A 21,858-nucleotide genomic window follows, 5' to 3' on the forward strand; every position below is an offset into this window, starting at 1 on the left:
ATATTGAATATTATTCAATTTAAATCTTGAGTCAGCACAAAGATTGGTTCATTGCATTCTTATTAAATTCTTAAAAAGTTGCTTAACCTATTATTAATATCTTTCATAGTTTAATTGTCTTCCTCTCAGACTTGACCTATAGTCCTAATGACTCCAACATATAATCATGATGCGAAGAAGTTAAAGTGTGTGATGGGTATGAAGTATTAAAAGGTGCATTCATGTTTGAATGGTTATGTGTTGTACAAGAAAGAATTTGACAAATTATATTAGTGTCCCTATTGTGGATTATCACAATACATATAGAAAGATAATGATTTTGAATATAACGTTAAGAAAGGCTTTCCTACAAAGGTATTGTGGTATCTTCATATAGTTGTAAGGCTAAAATGATTATTCATTAATATAAATGATGCAAAACTTATGGATAATATGTAATAGAACTTAAGAAAAATGGTCATTTGTGACATCAATCAAATGGTTTGTAATGGAACAAAATTGATTCTACATTCTTAAATTTTCACAATGATCCTATAAGTTTTAGGCTTGGACTTGCTACAAATATAATGAACTCATATGGTAACTAATTTTCACTTGTATTTCATGAAATCAAACAAACAAAGTTTCTCTAAATTTTGAAATATAGAACACAACCCAAGTTAATTATAAGACAACACATGTCAATTATATTCAATCTTTAGTATTATTCCTATAAAAATTATGATTAAATATGTTTGTAGTCCAGGTATCTTAACGTGAAATTGGAATTCGTCCATGTCTGAAACTTTGATATATTTTTCTCCCCAGACCTTAAAATGAATGGATATAGTATTATTCAATCTTAAAATTTTTCTCCCCAAACTAAGTTTCTCTAAATTTTGAAATATCAAACACAACCTAAGTTAATTATGAGATGACACATATTGATTATATTCAATCTTTAGTATTTATTCCTATAAAAATTACGATTAAATATGTTGGTAGTCCATGCACCTTAACATAGAATTGAAATTTGTCCATGTTTGAAACTTTGATATATTTTTCTCCCCAAACTTTAAAAACGAATAGATATAATCCTTTTAAGTCAATTACATTAAATGTTTTTGACGTGTCAAAAACGTTTCATGCTTGCATTTAATATGTTTACACTATTTAACATGTTCTTGCTTCAGTGTCAGCTAAAAAACAAGTTTGGCACATAAAAAAATTAACGTAATTAGAGGTATTCATTCATTTTTAAAGTTTTGGTACCAAAATATATCAAAGTTTCGAACAAGTAAGAATTTCAATTTTGCATTAAAGTTCAAGGACTATTATTAAAAGAAAATGATGAAAAAACTAAAGTAAGGCATGTGGAAAATACAATCACTACATAATAAAACTATATATATGTGTATAAAATGTGTCATCAATAACTTAAGTGGTAAACATGGCAAGTGTTATTATTGGTTTGCAACTTACCTATGTAGTTGGATCAAAAGCAACTAGAAAATGATATTAATGTTTACTTAATCTCATTGGTTGAAGATTTGAATAAAAATAGATATAAGATTAATTACCTAAAAAAAAAGAGACACAATAGATCAGATTTAGGCTAAAATACCTTTTTGGTCCCAATTTTCATCAAGTTTTGTCAAATAAGTCTTAATTTTGGTTTTGTGTTCAAATAGGTCTCAATTTTTGTTAATTTTGTTCAATTGGATCCTTTGTTTGTAACACCGTTTAAATTATTAACGAACATTAACAGTGACTGCCACGTGTCACTTCGTGTTTTTTTTAAATGTTCACGTGTCAACTCAGTAGTGTGCCATGTGTCAAAGTCAATATTTTATATTCAATTTGGTCCCTATATTTGTTATTTTTGTTCAATTTAGTCCCAATTTTGTTTAAAATAGATCAATTTTATCCCTATTGAAGATGTAACCAAATTTAATTTTTATATCAAAGTTATAATGATGTGAATTGTAATATATTATATAAAAATATTTAATAAAAAATTTGAATTTTAATATAAAAATTAAATTTAGTTTCAATTTGGAGAGGGACCAAATTGGTTCATGTTAACAAAAATTGGGACTAAATTGAACAAAAATAATAAATATAGGGACCAAATTGAATATAGTGGTCATCTAAAAAAATAAAATAAAAATTCAAAAAAAAATTCAAAAAAACCACAAAGTGACATGTGGCAGTCGCTGTTCATGACCGTTAATGATTTAAACGGTGTTAACAAAAAAGAACTCAATTGAACAAAATTGATGAAAATTGGGACCTATTTGAACAGAAAACCAAAATTAGGACTTTCAACAAAACTTGATGAAAATTGAGATCAGAAAGGTATTTTAACCTAAGATTTATCTTTTCATTGAGAGAGTATTATTATAACTTAGGAAAAAAAATATGACTTGCCTATAAACAATTGGGTAGGGGAGGGGTGAAAGAAGGATATGGGAGCAAAAAAGGAGCAAAGGATAGTATAAAATTTTAACTTTTTAAAAGCACTTTTAATTTTAGTGTGCATTCTAATCAATAAGATAAGGAGAAAGGGCATTTACAATTTTTGTTTTACTACACCATAGTCATTTGAGGGAGTCTCACTAACTTAATTTATTACTGAATGATGGTATATCATTTCTCATTGTATTAAAAAGATCAACCCAAGGTTAAAGGGATACAGTGGCTCAGTTATATAGGATTGAGAAAAAAAAGAAAAGAGAAAAAACAAACTTTCTCTAACAGAAAGAGAAAAGGCAAAACAGAAAAATGCACAAAAATGCACAGCAGGGGCATCATGTGGCAACAACGGTTATGCTAATAGAATAGAAAAATCATGTATCTCTAATATCCCCCCTCAAGGTGGGTTATAAATGTTAATGAAACCCATCTTGGACATATTCGCAGCAAAAGGTGTAGGAAATAAGGCTTTGGTAAACATGTCCGCAAGTTGATGCTTTGAAGGAATGTAGGAAAGAAGAATGAGGCCTTCACTTATCTTGGTACGTAAGAAGTGGCAGTCAACCTCTATATGTTTGGTTCTCTCATGAAATGAAGGATTTTTGGCTAATTGTATGGTGGATTGGTTGTCACAGAATGTGGGAATTGGTAAAGGAATATTCAAGGATAAATCAGTGGCAATGTATTGCAACCACTGTAATTCACAAGCCACAGTGGCCAAGGCTCTATATTTAGCCTCTGTCGAGCTACGGGAAACGGTGTTCTACTTTTTGGATTTCCATGATATTAAGCAATGGCCATAAAAGACACAATATTCAGTGATGGATCTTCTAGTGGTGCTGCAACTTGCCCAATCTGAATCTACAAAAGCTTGAAATCTGTGAGAATTTTGGACAGGATAAAAGACCTTGTCCAGGAGCATTTTTTAGGTATTTGAGAATGCGAATGACAGCTTGTAAATGAGAACTTCGTGGGTTGGTCATGAATTGACTTATTTTCTGCACTGCAAAACTTATATTAGGTCATGTATGTGTGAGATATAAGAGTTTGCCAATGAGTATCCTGAAATTGGTTGGATCAGAAAGTAAATCTCCATCATCATCATTGAGCTTAACAGAGGGAGTAGCAGGAGAGGATACAGGTTTGCAACCCGTCAGACCAAATTCAACTAAAATATCAAGACAATATTTGCGCTGATTGAGAACTAAGCCACGTTTGGATCGAGCAACCTCGAAGCCCAAGAAGTATTTCAATTCACCAAGGTCTTTAATGTGAAACTGATTATCAAGATAGGTTTTGAGATCATTAATGGTACCAAGATTATTGCCCGTGAGTACTATGTCATCGACATACACGAGAAGAGCTGTGAAAGAATCAACATCTTGCTTCATAAATAAAGAGTGATCAATATTACTCTGAGTGAATCCGAAGTTGATTAAGGCAGAGGTAAGTTTGACATTCCATTGTGGGCTTGCTTGTCGTAGGCCATATAAAGATTTATGGAGCTTGAAAACAAGTGTGGGAGAAGAAAAAGACAATCCGGGTGGTGGTTTCATGTACACCTCTTCATCAAGTTCACCATGCAAGAAAACATTATCAACATCAAGTTGATGTAGAATCCAGCCAAAAGAGACAGCAATGGAAAGTAAAAATCACACAGTGGTTAATTTGATAACAGGGGAGAAAGTCTCAAAGAAATCTATTCCCTTTGTTTGGTTGAAACCCTTGACAACCAATCTTGCTTTATGTCTTTCAATGGAGCCATTCAGTTTGAATTTGGTTCGGTAGACCCATTTACACCCCACAACCTTCTTGCCTTAGGGAAGACTAACCAATGACCAAGTTTGGTTCCTCTGTAGAGCTTGTAGTTTAGCTAACATGGCAATTTTCCAGTAGTCAATTTGATTCGCTTCCTTAGAAGAGGTTAGCTCGAATGTACAAAAACGATTCAAACAAAAAGCAGTGTGAGCAATAGAGCAATTAGAATATGAAAGATATGAATGTAAAGGATAAGGAGTACTAGAAGTAGCATGAGAGGAAGCAATAGTGGGACAATGATAATCAGCTAAGTAAGCAGGTGGCTTCTTGATTCTATGAGAATTACGTGTAGATGATTCAGTGATTTGAGCAAGAGCCTCTGGAAGTGATTCTGGGTTGGCTGTAACAGGAGTGGCAGGAAGGAGCTGTAATGCATTAGAGTCAAAAGGCAAGAGGCTATCAAAAAAAATATTATCATGTTGTATGACATTTGTATTGGCAATATGAGAATGCGTAGAGAATGAAAAATGTTGTTCATAAAAAATGACATTGCGGGATATAAAACAAGATTTGTGACTGAGATCATATAAAACAAAACTTTTTGTGCCTGGCTTAAATCCCAGAAAAATAGTTTTCAATGCACGTTTATCAAGTTTAGTTCTCCCAGCAGCAATAGTGGTAGCATAGGCAAAACATCCAAAGATACGTAGGTGATTTAAAACAGGTGAATGACCATGCACAAGTTCATAAGGGGATTTAAAATTTAAGGAAGAACTTGGAAGTCTATTGATGATATGAGTGGCATGTTTGACAACAAAAGACCAGAAACAATTTGACAAATGTGCCTGAAATAATAAAGCACGACTAACATTTAATAAATGTTGATGTTTTCTTTCAACAATGTTGTTTTGTTGAGGAGTCTCAACATATGTAGTTTTATGAAAAATGCCATTGGTGGAGTAAAATTCATTTAAGATAAACTTTTTTCCATTGTTAGATCTAAGAAGCCTTAATTTTAAAGCAAATTGATTTTCAATTAATTTTATGAATGATGGGAGAACAATCTTGACATTAGATTTAGCTTTTAAGGGATGAATCCAAGTAAAACGCATGAAATCGTCCACAATTGTTAAAAGGTATCAAAAACCATCAATGGAAAGAAAAGAAATGGGACCCCAAATATCGACGTGAATGAGTTCAAAAAAATTGGAAGTCTTACTAATGATGTTGGAAAAAGACAACTTTTTCTGCTTTGCATAATAGCATGTATCACAAGGGTGAAAACTAGTGAAAACTATTGAAAACAATGTCATTATATATGGAAGATAAATGGTGCAACACTTTGTTGGATGTGTGTCCTAATCTAAGGTGCCATAGCATGGGACTGTTATTGACTATATGAGAAGTGTTGACAGCAGGAACAAATCCTGATCTAGTAGGCTTTAAATCACTGAAATCATCTATATCTTGGAGGTAAAATAAGCCATTGCATTTCTTAGCTAGACCAATCATCTGGAAAGTGGATTTCTGCATAATGAAACAAGTTATATCACAGAAAATGATCATGTAGTTATTTTCAGAAAGAAACTGAGGGATGGATATTAAGTGGGCAATAAAATCTTGTACATATAAAACATGATGAAGAGTGATTTTGCCAAGATTAATACTACCAGAAAAATGAGCCAGAATAGTGGTATGATTGGGTAGTTTAATCTGAATAGGAGTAATAGGCTTTAAAAAATTAAAATAACATTTAGAAGGACATATGTGGTTCGTTGCACCACTGTCAACAATCCAGGAAAAATGAGAAGAAACAATACCTGAAGAGTTACGGTGAGAACTTTGAGTATGATTCACAAAAGAGGAATTAAGATTGGATTGCTGAATAAGGGCCATGAGAGCTTGATACTAGTCTTTGGAGAAACTGAATTGATCATGGGAAGATTCTTCAACCAGGTTAGCAGGTTGGGAAGGTGTATTTGGAGCTACTTCAGCCAAGCTAGCCGAAGCAATGGTGGCAGAGGAATTTGTGCGTCCTGATTTTTGATATCCAGCAGGGAAACCAGTTCTCCAATAACAAGTCTCAATGGTATGATTAGTTTTCTTGCACTTTTCACAAAATTTGGTGTTCTTGTGAGATGACTTTCCAAGATTGGAGTTCTTGGACATTCCAGTATTGGGTTTGGTGAAGGTATAATGCTTGGAAGAATCAGTGGATTGAAAAGAAAAGGCAATAGAGTCTTGAGACACAGAAGAAGGAAGATTACCCACAAACTCACGTTCATGTTGAAGGATCATTGAGAAAGTTTTGACAATCGAAGGCATAGGATCCATGATCATCACTTGGGAACGAACTTGTGAATATTCATCGTTAAGGCCACGAAGGAACCGAATGACGTAATCATCTTTCCTTTCTCTTTGGAGTTTAGGAATAAGATCACAAGAACATTTTGAGGTACAGTTGTAGAGAACGACGCAACGATAGATTTCAATTTCTTTCCATAAGATCTTTAAACGGGTGTAGTATTCAGAAATGGTGGAATCACCTTGCTTATAGTTCTGGATTTGATCTTGGAGGTCAGCAATCCGGAACTTATTTGCATGAGAGAAACGTTCCTTCATATCTGTCCAGATTTCTGAAGCAATGTCCATCCATAAAACGGACTGCTTAATAGCGGGGTTCATGGAACGCGTGAGCCAGGACATGACCATGAGATTACATCTGCGCCAAGCATCGTAAAGAGGATTAGTAGCTGTAGGACAACGAAGACTACCATGAACGAATTGGTCTTTGTTCTTGGTTTCTGAAGCAACAAGCATCTCTCGTTGCCAATAATGAAAGTTGTGTTCAGTCAAAGGGGAGAAATGAGAACAAGGGCAGGGTTTTCACTAGGATGTAAGTATAAAGGATTGGCCGGATTAACAAGATGATCCAACTGTGGGGTATGGTGGTTGGAAGAAGCCATGGTTGATCAAAAAAATTGAAATGCGAAAGATAATGGGGTTTAAAAATCTGATACCATATTATTGAATGATGGTATATCATTTCTCATTGTATTAAAAAGATCAACCCAAGGTTAAAGGGATACAGTGGCTCAGTTATATAGAACTGAGAAAAAGAAGAAAAGAGAAAAAAACAAACTTTCTCTAACAGAAAGAGAAAAGACAAAATAGAAAAATGCACAAAAATGCACAATAGGGACATCATGTGGTAGCAACGGTTATGCTAATAGAATAGCAAAATCATGTATCTCTAATATAATTTGACTTAATTATTTTACAATATTTATAATTATATTTCTAAATCTATTTTGTTAATTGTTAAATGTTATTTATTTTATGATGGTATTTAGACCTTTTGAGGTAAAATGAATTATAAATTTTGGTCTAGTATTGTAATTATTTTGTAATGTAATTTTTTTCAAGTAGTTGTATTTATGTATGACGTATGTGACAAATAAAGAGAGAAGTTTGAAGGACATTTAGAAGAAGAAAAAATTGTTTAGGCCTACAAATTGTCTTGTGAGGTGTGATAGGTTGGAACAAATTATGATAAAGGAGACATCTTCCTCTAATGTCATTAACTCATGGGAGAGTATGATAGTTCTATCTCCCCATCATGATTAATGGAAGAGAGTTCCTCAAAAGTAATCAAAGAATTACACATAAAGAAGCTTAATGCCTAATTAAGTACATTGTAAATAACCGTGTCAATATTAAGTTTATATGTTTGTCTACATATAATGTTTTTTTTTCAAATATATATATATATATATATATATATATATATATATATATATATATATATATATATATATATATTGTATGGTTACCTAATGAAACAAAGTATGTACCTTTCACAAGAGCTTTTAAGACATGTTAACAATTACCATTAGTCGTCCGAAATCATGTTTGTTATATGTAAAGAATTACTTTTTTATATGTAAAGAGAAATGACTACAAAATAAGGAAAATGATTTTTTAACAACTAAATTTTGATAACTTTCTCTTACAATATGAGGTGACATCTTCTAAGTGGCTTTTCATATTTTTTATTTCTTCATTTCTCTATATTTTATTTGGACACTGATATTTTGACACTACGCTTATTTTTATTACCATTTGATATTATCCTTCATTACTATTCACCTTTTCTTTTTTTAAGAAATATAAAAGTTAACTTTTGTTAAAGATTATTTTACGGTTATAAGAGTTGTCAAATGGTCGTCAAATGATGTCAAAAAACATTTTTCCTATTTTAAAACCATTTAGAAGATGTCACCTCAAGTTGTAAGAAGAATGTGTCATAATTTAGTTATCAAAATATCATTGTCCATAAAATAAATTCAAATATTTAAAAAAAAAAAAACTAACTTATTGTTTTAATTATAGTCTTAATTGATATAAAAAGTGGGTAAAAAAATGCAATGTTGCAATATTTTTAGATTTTTTATGAGAATTAATGTTTTAATCTATTTAATTAAGTAAATTTGTTATGTCAATTATTTGTCCTGCTGGCTAGAATTTATTTATTTTTATCTTATTTATATCTATATGAATTTTGTATTTAGCGTAGAAAGGTTTAAATAAGTTTTTCATTAGTCTATTTAAATGAGTCTTATTAAGTATGTTTGGAATTATATTTCTTTTTCTATGCATTCATTAATATATACCAGTATTTCACATGGGAAAATTATTTTATTATAGGGTTTTAGTGGGTATGATGGGCCAATATCTTCACAAGGTAATGAGTTGGAAATTTATTCAACTCTTAAAGGTTCAATCTTTAAGATTTAATATTTTTTCACCCACTAAATTAAAGTTTTGTGTTCAACAATAACCTATTTTTCTACAACAACTATACTAGATCTTAGCATTGGATTAGAGTTTCATGACATTCCTTATTGCGAATATTATTTTTAGAAAAACTTGATGTAAAGGTTAAGTACTTCTCATATTCCCGTGAATTTTTGTATTAACTTTTTCTTTAAAAACAATATTTTTTTCTTATAGAGAAAAAAAATAATCTATTAATAAAATGCACAAACAACAAAGGTTAGATAATAATGCACGTGCTAAGCTCAAGTTACAAATAAAAGCCGAGATTAGTATTGAAGACAGGCCCATTGCACGTGTGTTTTAAATTTTAGAGAATTAAAAATATATTTTTTTTAGAAGTTGTTAAATATTCATGATTAAAACATGTTTAAGTTTAATTATAATCCTTTTATGAAAGTTTTACAAATTAAAAGACTGAAATTAATACATGTTACATAAAAATTAGCATAGATGATGGAATAAAATACCTAAATTTTGTCGTATAGCTAAACTTATACGCGGGAATTGCCACTGGGACTCGCAAACAGCACAGATCTCAAAGGCAAAGGTCAATGCTGAATACTTAATTTAATTAGAAACGAAAATGACGCTTTCCTTTCTTGATGTGAATTAATATGTTTAAGAATTTAAATGTCCGTCTAAGTTTTACATAAAATAAAAATAAAAAAATAAAACATTATATAAAATAAAGATTCATAAATTTATTATTTTAAAGTTTTGAGTTGAGAATGGTATCAATACTTTATATAATACTCAGGTTTCATTAGTATTTGTTCTTCTTATAAAACCTCTCCTTACAATTAACAAATATGTGTCCTCTCTTTAGAATTAACAAATATGTGTTTATTTGTTAATGATATTAATTAATCATTTGTTAGATTATTATTATTACATTTAGGTGTGTTTTAATTTTGTAGGTCCTAACACCCACTCAATAACTTGCCAGCTATATTACTTTTTCTTTTGGAGGATTCTGTCATATTACATTTGTTACATTAAAGTTTCGACAAGAAGAGAAATTCATCTTCACAACATTATCAATATCGGCAAAAAGTTTATAGTACAATCATTCGTTACTTATCGATAAATAGTTCTAGAATTAAGTAAATTATCTTCTTTTTATAATATTTGTCTTGTTATGCGTTCTTTATCATATCTTTTCCTTCTTTTTATGTAAAGTATTGTATATAAACAAAGAAAAATAAATATTTTTCTTTTTGTAAAGCAAATCAATCACTAAATAATTCTAAGATGATATTTGTGAGTACATCTAATTGTAAATTGGCATTACTTGTGGAGTTTATACTTTAACTTAGTTCTTATACTTATATATTCAAAATGATGAGATTAAATATTTGTAAGGGCTTTGGATCTAATTTTTGTAAGAGGAAAATACTCTTATTTATATATTATAAATTTATTTTATTTTTAATTGATATTAAGTGTCCAACAAAAAATTCAAAATTGTGATTTTTTTTTTCCTTCTTTTTTAGTGTTCATCTTATTCATTTCATTAAGTTTACACGAATTCTAAGTTTGAAAAGCTTTCAAAATAGAGATCATATTTGTATTTGCATAATATAGGTCATCAAAATAAACTATAAATTCTGAATATACTTATAGATCTTTTGAAGACGATTTACCAAAATAATATATTATTAATAAGACATGAACCAATACACATAATAAATTTGATAATACTTCAATTCAAAACTTTAAAATAATAAGTTTTCATATATTCTTTATTATATATTACTGCAGTTTCACAATTTTAAATTATTTAGGTTGACTTGGATATATAAGAAATTCAATCTTAAATTTTAACCTTATAAAACTACATAAGATTTCAGTCTTTAACGTTAAATTTATAGCATTAAGTTAGAAGGAGTTGGAGAACTGGTTAGAGTTTATATGAACAATGAGGAACCCACATGGCTATACCATAGTGGCTAGAGTTTCATTTGTGACTTTAGAAAATACACGAAATTGAAGGTGATGATGATAATAAATGCTGACTTGAGTACTCTATAATAATATAACGAAAATGATATTTTAATCCATTTTTTTTTATCCACTTTTAATCTACTGCTTTAATTACTATTAGATCATCTTTTTTTATTTTTTTTAGTGATGTGATGTGATGATCTAATGGTGATTAAAGTAGTGGGTTAAAAGTAGCTCAAAAAAAGTGAGTTAAAATATCATTGTCCATAATATAAATAGGAAAGGAGTTTCAGCTGAGGAAAACGTAGTGAAAGTGAAAAATAAAAATAAAGGTTAAACAATAAATAATGGAATGGATAAAAATAATATGTTCAGCAAGTTCCAGGTTATTGCTTCCTGCAATTGATTATTTAAAAAAGAAGATCAATGGCTAAAACTGAAGGGCCATTCATGCATCAGAAACTTGTGAAGAACATGGTGGAAGAGGTTGTCTTGTTTTTTATGCAACTAAGAGAGAGAAAGCTTAGCTGGAGTGTTTGTACTTTGACATAAAAAAGAGGAGGCACTCATATCTTAATACTTTTCATTTTCATGTTTTTTTATTATCAAGCTTCCACCCACTATCCCTGATTCCAAACCCAAAACCCTTCTTTTGGAGTTTTCTTTCTCATACCAATAAAAAAATTGTCACTGAATAATATTTTCATCATGAAAAAAAAAAAAAAATAAAGAAACAAATCTCTCTCTTTATTCCCCTTTCTTCCAATCCCAATTCCCCTTTATATATATATATATATATAAAGCCTTCTTCCAAAAACCTTCTTCATCATCAACACCAACACAAAAACCCATCATCATTTGCTGTTTAATGCTCAAAACCAAATACCCTTTTGGATTTGGAGCTTATTAATCCAATCCCCTTCAAAATCTTCCTCTTCTGAAGTAAAAAGAAGCAATTTTTCTCATGGCCTCTTCTTCTGCATCTTCTTCTTGTTCTCTTGCAATATCCCCAAGGAAGCTGCGCTATGATCTGTATTCTTATTCATACAAAGAAGATTCCAACACCCCATTGGTGATAAATGTGCTGGCTTCACTCATTGAGAGAAGCATGGCTAGGACACAGAGGATTGTGAAGAACTGTTCAAGTGCTTTGTCCAAAGCCATCAGCACAAACATCTTTGATTGCAGAGAGATTCCTGATATGACCATTCAATCTTATCTAGAGAGAATTTTCAGGTACACTAGAGCAGGACCATCAGTGTATGTTGTTGCCTATGTCTACATTGACCGCTTCTGTCAAAACAATTCAGGGTTTAGAATCAATGCCAGAAATGTTCACAGACTTCTCATAACAACTATCATGGTGGCTTCTAAGTATGTGGAAGATATGTAAGTTCAAGTTCTCTTCTCCCTCTTTTGTTTTCTCTGTTTGATTCTTTTGTTCATCTCTGGGGTTGAACTGATTTTGAAGAAATGTTAACCATTTTCTTTTTCTAAACATAGAAGACATGAAAATGCTATCAGTTGTTACTTTTTCTGCAGAAAAATTCTATGGCACCCCAGAAACTTACTGATATTGAAAGACTCTGCCTTTAACCTGTGATGTGTCTGTACAAACTCATTCAACTATTATTCTATAGCAGAATCAATTCTATTAAAATTCTAGATAATAATTTGGAAAGGGGTTTGTTAAATTGAGACAAAGTTTGTTTCTTTCAATCTCAATCAGTGAGAGTACTACTGGCTAACAGCTCAGGAAGTGGACATTTTTTTGTTAGGTCACCTAGTTTAGGTGGATGTTGTAGTTAATGCATCACAATTAGTCTTTTTACTTGTGTTTGTGTTGATTTTTTCATTTCTTGGATTTGAAAACAGTGCATGATGTGATAGATACTGAGGTGGCTTGTTCTTATTTGACAGGAATTTCAGAAATTCATACTTTGCAAGAGTTGGAGGGTTGACAACAGATGAATTGAATGAATTGGAGGTTGAATTTCTTTTCATGATGGGTTTCAAATTGCATGTGAATGTGAGTGTTTTTGAGAGCTATTGCTGCCATTTGGAGAGGGAAGTGAGCATTGGAGGAGGTTACCACATTGAGAAAACTCTAAGGTGTGCTGAAGAGATCAAAGCAAGGAATACAGAAGAAAGGGGTTACACACAAATCACACGTGTGATGTTGTAGAATGCTTAGAGAGTTTTGCTGTTATAATTTTTTTTTTTTTTTGTTGTGTTTTTCCTGCAAAAGAAGCTAGTTTATGTGGATAGATGAGTGTAAATTTATATATTTTGTTTGGGGATTGAGAATTTAGAACTTAGGTAAGGCAGAAAAGAGTGATGTACAAATTTGTCTGCGAGTTTTAATCATCAAGAGTTTTGGGATTTTATATGCTGATGTGAGGAATTTTAAGTGAGCAAATTTTCAACCCTTTGTTCTTAATTTGTTAACTTTGTCTTATGTTTTTCTAGATAGAATTTTGAAAATATAGGTGTCAATATCATGAACTTGTTCACACTCAAATTATGTTCAACAACTTAATTTGAATTATCAAGAGAAAGAAAAAGGGTATGTGATATGTGACTTTGATAAAAATAATGTGTTTAGGTCTGGTTTAATTGAACTCAAATATTATTATAGATCTAAGGATAAAAGCAATTGAGAAAAGGTAAAGGTGTGGGAATGAGTGCTTTTAAATCTCGTAAATCAAAACATGATGGAAGGAAAATTTTAATGAAGTCAAAATATGTTCATCGCTTTAATTTGTTCCTTTTTTTTCACTTTTCACCCTTTAATAGATTTTGATGGTGAAAGACGAGCGAAAATTTGATAGCATATTATAGTGTTCTAACAAACTTCCTTAATCTATAAGTAAATTAAGTGGGTGGTAACACTGAGCTATGTGAGCATCAGCAACAGTTAATAGTTCAGCAAATGGAAATCGCTGTGCAAATGATTTTTTTTTTTTTTTTCACATTTTAATGTAATACCTGGAGATAGAAAGTGGTTAGACTATAAGATCGAAGATAGAGATTGGATATAAAATACTAATCATGCAAAATCGTGGAAACCAAAGTTCTATTTCAAAAGTGACACCAGTTATTATATAAAAGAAAATGATTTTTTAACAATTAAATTTTGATAATTAAATAAGGAGTAGTTTCTCTTTTTTTTATTATCATTGTTTATCTTCTTCTCCTTTTTTTTTTATCGTATGTGTAGTTGTTCTGACCTCTTTTTCTATCATTATTTGTTTTTATCATTGTGGGTTAATCATCCACTTGAAATATTGTGATAGTTGTTCTTGTCGTTTTTAATGTCAATATTATTGTCTTTCTTCTTGATGTTTGTGTTGTCGGCATTGTTGCATTTTGTTTATCGTTGTTATTAAACAACAAAGATTGACTTTCAGAAGATAAGTTATTGATCAAAGGCTTTTATCATGACACATTGAATATCTCAAATCTTTTGTGTCAATGATCTTATTTAAGAGCATTGTTTTGTTGTTTTGGATAAAAAGAAAATGGAGGCTAATGAAGATGGATTTTGTAATATTGATATTAGTGACACTCGTTCATTTACATCAATGAAGTTTAGTAAAGATGACCATGATGTAGTCAATGATATACAAGCAACCTGTATAGACCACAAAGAGGGAATATACATCAAGACCATCGCACTCGTTGTGTATGAAATTTGTTAACTTTATTTTTTGATGAATTTTTTTATTGGTTTAATGTTATTAATGTAGGATACGATGATGGTTTTAACCACAATTGTCATCTAACTTGTACATGTAATTAGCAACTTTTGAACATCTATATAACTTATTACGATGATTTTACTCAAAACTATCATCGTTATACAACATATAAAAACAATTTTTAATGTGAATTATCATTTAAGATACATATATGAAGATGATTTTGAGCGGAACTTCCAATAAAATTAACATATATGATGGCAATTTGAACTTTTGTAAAAAAGTCTATTTTTTTTAATAGTGATTATATCAACTATGATTCTAAAATTGTCAAGATACGCTTAAAACCATTGGTTAAAATTATATTTTCCAATAGTATTTATATAAATCTATGCTTTAAGTCATGTTAAATTTGAGGGGATAACAAAGAAAATTTAAGTATGATTGTTTTCACATGTAGAGTTATGAAATTGTATATTATTTCTTTTATATTTTGGCATTTACAAATTTTTAATACATCAATCATATCTTGCTAAAGGTGACACTATCTTATCTAAGAATCTTAGTAAACTAACTTTACTACATTTTGTAAGATTTAAGAAACATTAAATTCATATTCATGTAATGGTAAAGGTTTGGTTAGAAGATTTCGTAGTTATTGACCGTCTAATTCAAATCAATTCCTAATTATGTGAATGATGGGAAAACTTATTTTATTGCAGAAATTAATTTTTAATTTAATTTAAAGTCTGTGTTAGTGAGACATTACACGTATTTTTCTTTCATATACCCACCCGTTCCTTAGTTAAATGATGCTATCCATGTCATTATCACAAGTATGCGTTGAGAATATTATTAGTTAAGAAAATTAAAGTTTGGAATTTTTTTCAATAAAATGTTTTATTAATGTATTTCCATAAATTTATATACTTGTATTATTTTAATATTAATATAATAAACTTTAACGACAGGAGGAAAAACGAATATTAAATTCAACCTCACAATTTTGGATTAAACCTAAATGATTTAATCATTTCTAATTCTTAAAATTACAATAGAATCAATCTCTACATAACTTTAAGCAGAATCAAGATGACAAACATTTACGATAATCTCATTTCCACCTATTGCCATTTTTCTTAATTTCGCAACATCATGCATCTCCTTTCCAAAACTTAAGATAAAATCTATAATTTTTTTTTCTTTTAACCTTTGAGGAGACGGGTCTTTGGACACAGCAATTATATTATATTTTTCTAATTCGGTCATTAAGATAAATCTTATGATTCTTTCAAAAAGAGACACAATACCAATAATATAAATTTAGTTATATAAAAAATTAATACCATTTCTAACTTAAAACCCTGATAAAATGAGTTTGTAAGTCTTTTTCTTCTAAAGTTTTATCCAAGTTTTTCATTTGTACTTAATGATGTAAACTTTATATTTACACTTAAATTTCAACAACGAAATACTCTTCAAAGATAAAACTCTTAAAAAATTTCAAAGGAGTTGAAATTGGAAATGATGGAGCAAAATCAGCTAAAAGATGGGTGTTAATTACATTAATTAGAAGAAACAAGGAGAGAGAGAGTGGAGAATTAAAAAAGAAAGTTGAAAAAGAAGAAAAGTGTAAAGCAAATGATATTATACTGAAAAAGCTTCATGGTCTTGATGAAGTTGACCATCCAAAGCTGCCATGTGTTTTTATGTACAAATCAATATAATTAACAACATGGTTTTTTTTTTCTTTTTTTTTTTCTTTTTGGATGATGATGCATTACCAACCGAAGACAACTTCAATATCGGTTAAAGAAAATGGACAAAGCATCTTCATTTTAGAGTGATTAAAGGACATTGAATCTTTCATCTCCCTTTCTTTCTGCCTACTTTGAGAAGGAAAGAAGAAAATTAATTGACATAAGGCAAATTATTAGGGTTTAGATTAGATAACTCCCACCTATAGGTGTCTTCTAATAGTTCCCACTTCATCCATTACTACATTTTTCGTTACTTCAACCCTAAGCTCTTAGTTAGTTTCTTTAATGTTAATACAAATTATAAAGTTCACGGTACCTGAAAACGACCCAACTGCACATGATAATACAAATATACAATACACAATCATATGTATTTCTTATCATATGCGTTTATCTCCCAAGATACAACAACCTGTCAGATCGATCGAGTGCAGCGAAAGATCTCCGAACCTTATGAACACCACTGTCTTAAAGATAATATAAAGAAGAAAAGAAGAACACTTTTGAGAGAATTTTAGTATTTGTTGTTTTTGTTTTGTTGTTATATTTTTCCCCATGCACCTAGGTGGTATTTATAGGTAGAAAAGGGAAACAAAAGAGTAAATTATAATAAAAATATAGCTGTTAGCCATAAAAAACATTAACCTAAAAATTAAAGGTCTATAAACACATGAGTAATAGTAAATTTTTTATTTTAATTATTTATTTTTTAAAATTATATTAAAATATTTCTAACAAAATCTTATATAAAAAAATATTTATGCACAACTTGATCTTATTTAGAAGAATATATTTACAACTTCTATGCACTTATCTTATTATTTAAGTATTTCACTAATTGTTTGAAAAATCTCACGAAAATAAGCAATGATATATAAATAAATTGTTTTTTTAAACTTTTTTTTTAAAGTAATCTCTGGAAAATAACGTGTAGTTTATGAAAGAGGTGTAATCTTATTTTTATTGCAATTATAAAACAGCTTACATAATAACTACTTTGTGTTTTACATGTATCAATAATGAACTTATTTAATAAAATAGAAATTAAATTATTTATCTAAATCAATTATAAAATCAAGTACATAATATATTTTTAAAGAGGTCGTGATTATAAGAAAAGTAAATTAGTTATACTAGATAAAACTAAATTCGTTATTATCTTTATGACTTTATAAATAAGTAATTTTGGTCTTTATAAAATTTTAATTGCAAATTTAATTTTCTAATTTTCAAAAGTAAATAATTTTAATCCATTACTAAGTAGTTTTTTTTTTTATCAAAAATGTTATATCTACATAAAAATATAATACTGTTCCCTACATAAGATATTATTGATAAGTTTTTCGAGAGAAGTGGGAGAAAACATTACTAAAACATGAAATCAACTTAGATAAGAAATTAATACAATGTTTTGCCCGAATTCGTTTGTTACTTTTCTTTTTATACATGGTAATCAATTTTTTTATTTATTTCTAGTCAATATAATATTTACACTCAGAGTTAGATTTTTTTAACAATTTATTTAAGATTTGACAATTAAATTTACTGGATAACAAATACTCAATTATTTTCTTTTAACAATTAAATAAGTAGACTAGAATTGTATATTTGCGAAATTATAGAACACAGAAAAGTAATTGTAAACTAAATTATTATAAATAATAACAAGTTGTTTAAATAAATATTAAACTCGAAACATACCACTAACTATCCTAAATCATTATTAAATTTATCAAGTGCTAAAGAAATACCAAATAGTTTGTAAAATATTTTTCTTAGAAGTCTATACACCTCATCAAATATAATATTTATGGATATGTGTAAGCCTTTTTTTTTTCAGTGTTAAGAAGCTGTGGGCCTGGTCCCTTCTTAGGTCCAAGGGCAACCCTTCAGTAGGACCCTATACCCTTCCAACTCACTCATTCTTCACTCTTCTGTTTTCCAGAGCTGCCCTCTTCCTCAAACCCTCTATCCTTCAGCAAGGCTCTGCTAGGGCACAGTCCTCTTCCATCCTGAGGTAGCAAAGATCGACCCTATACTTCCTGGTAAGTCGAACTCTTGAGCATTTGGTCTACTTTCTTCCCCTTTTCCCGCTGTTTGAGCATGTTGGTCAGTTAGGGTTCCGTTTATTTACCTCGTTCTGTGCTGATTTCCATGTTTCAGCTCACTGCTCTAGCCCTTGGAGTTGAAATACTTCTTAGTTGCGGGTCTATTTCGTTTTAGCATCTAAGCAAGGTAAGGGAAGCTAGGTTTTTTTTTTTTTTTTTTTTCGCGTTTTTGAAATATGTGGTTCGTTTCTGTTTTATGCTTAAATGATTGGAAAACGTTAGTTTTGGTATATTTCTGAGTTAGGGGTTCAAATATTCATGAAACTGTGATGTTTGACGTCTTTTTTCGTATTCTGATGCGTCGCACAGTCGCTGGGCGAGTTCCTTGGCTCGCTGGGCTAGCTCCTTGGCTCGCTGGGCGACTGTGTATTTTTCTGATATGCGCAGTTTTAGAAAAATTGACTTTCCCGACTCATTAACCGTTTGATTGAGCTCAAATTTTGACATGTGGTTCATAACATGCTATTTTATGTTTTGACCGGTTGGATCGTCGATTAGATATCTGTAGCTTGAGAAATGTGTCACGCATTACTGTAGTGATTTTGGTTTTGTGATAATAAATTTTCTTAGAAATTTTGGTGTAAGAATTATGGTTGTGTGTTGTGCTTGATTGTATGAGATTAAATGAAGTCTTGTTATGTTGAGTATGAAATGGAAAACATGACTTGTTTGGTTGGTTGAGAACTTGCATGAGAATTGGATGTTCAAGATAAAGGTGGTGGATATGGTATGAAGCATAAATTTGGTGCGATAGGCGTAATTCCATGAGTCTCGTGGGAAGACCTCGTGGTGGCGTGTAGTGTATATATTAAGATAAGGATTCAAGTAAGGATCGCATCCCGAAACTCTAAAGGGTCAGTGAGTCTCAAGTAGAGCAAACTGACCCAAGTGGTGAGAGTAGCGGGAGGCCCTAGTCTTTGGCAGGATAATGGCCTTAGACGTTTAAAGGCTAACCTTGTGTGTGGTAGGGTGAAACCCATTGGCAATGGCTCTGCAGAGCAGTAGAGACCACCACAAGTGCAAGCGTCCAGTGAATCCGATCTTAATATATGTATCCGGATAATCGAGTCATAGTGTTTTGCTTGCTTGCCATAACATGAATTATGTGCCTCTGTGTTGTATGTCTGGGAATGTTTACGCACTTATTCCTTTATACCATGATAAGTCTTATATTGCACTAGCTTACCCTTGCATGTTGTGTTTGTTTTCTGTTATGTTTTCTCTCTTGCGATGATCACCTTACTGGTGGGAGCAGATGAGAGGGAGGTTCGTGATGGACCCGGGAGACGCAGCGGTGTGGCCTAGACTTCCCTGTCTGGATGTCTTAGGAATAGTTTCAGGGTCATGAGGCCTTTTGTATTAGTTGCCTTAGTGGCAACCTTTTTGCAAAACTGTTGCACCTCTTTTTAAATTTCCTTTTGCTTAGGACTATGCGGTATGCCTAAGTTCCCTTTTAAGTAATTCCGGATGACTGTAACAGTTACCTTTTCTATCGTTTTTGTTCATCTGAGTGCTTCTCGTTATTATAAGTGATGCTTTATTTAGTAGTGTAATCTATTAAAAAAAGATGTCACAATATGAACTTCTCAACCATTCTATAATAAATTTAAAAAAATTAAATTTTAAATAGTTTATAAATTTTGAATATTCTTTTTTAAATTTTTATTAAAAACATTATTTTATTAAGTGTTCAAAATATTATTTGTTTTTATTTAAATATTTTATCATCTAATTTTAATGTAAATTAGATAACGTGATCATTCTTTTTTAACCAACTTATCTATCTCTTTCTAATATTTCTTTAACTCGTCGGTTAACTTGATCTTAAAGAGAGAAAATAAAATGACTTTTGAGTTGAAGAAAATTAGAAAGAAAAAAGCAATACAGAAGTCGATTTGTGAATTGAAAACGAGAAGAAAAATTAACATTCAGGTAATCTTTTAACAAGGCAAATCAAATGACAAAATATTTTGAATATTCAGTATAACAAAATCTTTTAATAAAAGTTTAATTAAAAATATTTAAATTTGTAAAGAAATTAAAATTTTACTTTGATTCGATTTTACACCTATATTTTTTGTTCAAATGAGTATCGAATTCTTTGAAAAGACTAAATGTAGTTCTTTATTTTTATTTAGTAAAAAAACAATGTGGTTCAATATATTTTAATAAAAAAAAATTTAATCTTAAATATATATTAATATCATTTCAAAAATAGTATATGTTAAAATCTAAAAGATAACGCATGTCAAATTATTTAGAAGATGATATATTTAAAATGTGTCATATGTTAAAATCTGAAAAAGATCTCGAGATTAGATACGTCCCAAAATAGAATAAAATAAATAATTAATATATTTACTCTATCTAGAGGCTTTTTATTCTTTTATTCATCTACAATATATGTTTTAAAAAAACTCAGGTCCTATAAAATAATAAAAATTTAGTTAAGGAAAATAAAAAAATATGTATGAAATTGCAAGGAAACTTGTGTGGAGTTTGATGGTTTAGGTCGACATAAAACCTTGAAAGGCGAAACCCAAAAGACACATTCACTAACCTAACTTACTTATTATATTTGGATGCGACAATGGAACCACAGACAAAACAGTTCGTGGACCTCAATATTTATTCCAACCACATCCTAATCTTTTTGGGTTATATGTTTCCACGTAACCACCCAAATCCATGTCAATGGAACAATGAACATGGCTAAATTAAAATAACACAAAACAAAGTGGGTGGATAGAATCATAGAACAAATAATAAGAAATTTTATGTGTCTGCACTCTTCTACATGCATGCCAGATATTCCATGATTCTTCACATTTTTTTTCTGATTTTGAAAACCTATGTACTTCTCCACATTGTAATCTATTTATTCACACCTTTTCACTTCTAATTTTCATTCTACCTTTTCAAACTTTTTAGTTCAGATCTTCTTATGATTTATACACGAAATACATTGAATTTTATAATTCAATTATTTTAATATACATCGATATATTTTGAAAATACATTGATTTTAATATATTAAAAAATTTATAATATATTTTAAAGCATTACACCCAATATATTAATGTATTTTGGAGATACAATATATAAACAATACCAAAAATTTACTAAAAAGATTCAAATTTAAAATTTTCTAGTTAAATAGTTTTTTTGGAACAATTCATAATGGTTGTATTTTTACCTATAGGAACAGAGCTAGGGTATGATGGTTTAGAGCTCAATTTATAAAAATAAGAAGCCATTCAATAAATATAAAACATTAAATTTAATAATCAAAAT

At 30.0% G+C, this 21,858-nt stretch overlaps 1 protein-coding gene, 1 long non-coding RNA gene and 1 pseudogene across 2 annotated transcripts; 2 read left to right on the top strand and 1 right to left on the bottom strand.

The window, feature by feature from the left end:
- Positions 1–3,476: 3,476 nt before the first annotated feature.
- Positions 3,477–7,178, bottom strand: LOC146883233 (uncharacterized; annotated as a pseudogene).
- Positions 7,179–11,732: 4,554 nt separating this feature from the next.
- LOC114166207 (cyclin-U2-1-like) lies at positions 11,733–13,421 on the top strand. Its single transcript, XM_028050898.2, has 2 exons — positions 11,733–12,384; positions 12,916–13,421. Exons 1-2 carry the CDS (start codon positions 11,960–11,962, stop codon positions 13,178–13,180), a joined length of 690 nt encoding a protein of 229 aa, XP_027906699.1. The 5' UTR covers positions 11,733–11,959; the 3' UTR covers positions 13,181–13,421.
- A 4,913-nt stretch (positions 13,422–18,334) lies between these two features.
- Positions 18,335–20,069, top strand: LOC114167605 (uncharacterized). The gene is made up of 3 exons (XR_014984976.1): positions 18,335–18,501; positions 18,620–18,691; positions 19,820–20,069. It is a non-coding gene; the product is annotated as an uncharacterized LOC114167605 (long non-coding RNA).
- Positions 20,070–21,858: the final 1,789 nt, after the last annotated feature.

Source organism: Vigna unguiculata, chromosome 10, assembly GCF_037176805.1.
Source record: "Vigna unguiculata cultivar grain cowpea cultivar isolate G323 ecotype 2 chromosome 10, ASM3717680v1, whole genome shotgun sequence".
NCBI lineage: Eukaryota > Viridiplantae > Streptophyta > Magnoliopsida > Fabales > Fabaceae > Vigna > Vigna unguiculata.

Excerpts from the sequence above, each read along its gene's own strand:
- LOC114166207 (XM_028050898.2), top strand. The coding sequence starts at position 11,960 with ATGGCCTCTTCTTCTGCATCTTCTTCTTGTTCTCTTGCAATATCCCCA. Across the intron at positions 12,385-12,915 it reads TCTAAGTATGTGGAAGATAT|GAATTTCAGAAATTCATACT; the intron begins GTAAGTTCAAGT and ends CTTATTTGACAG.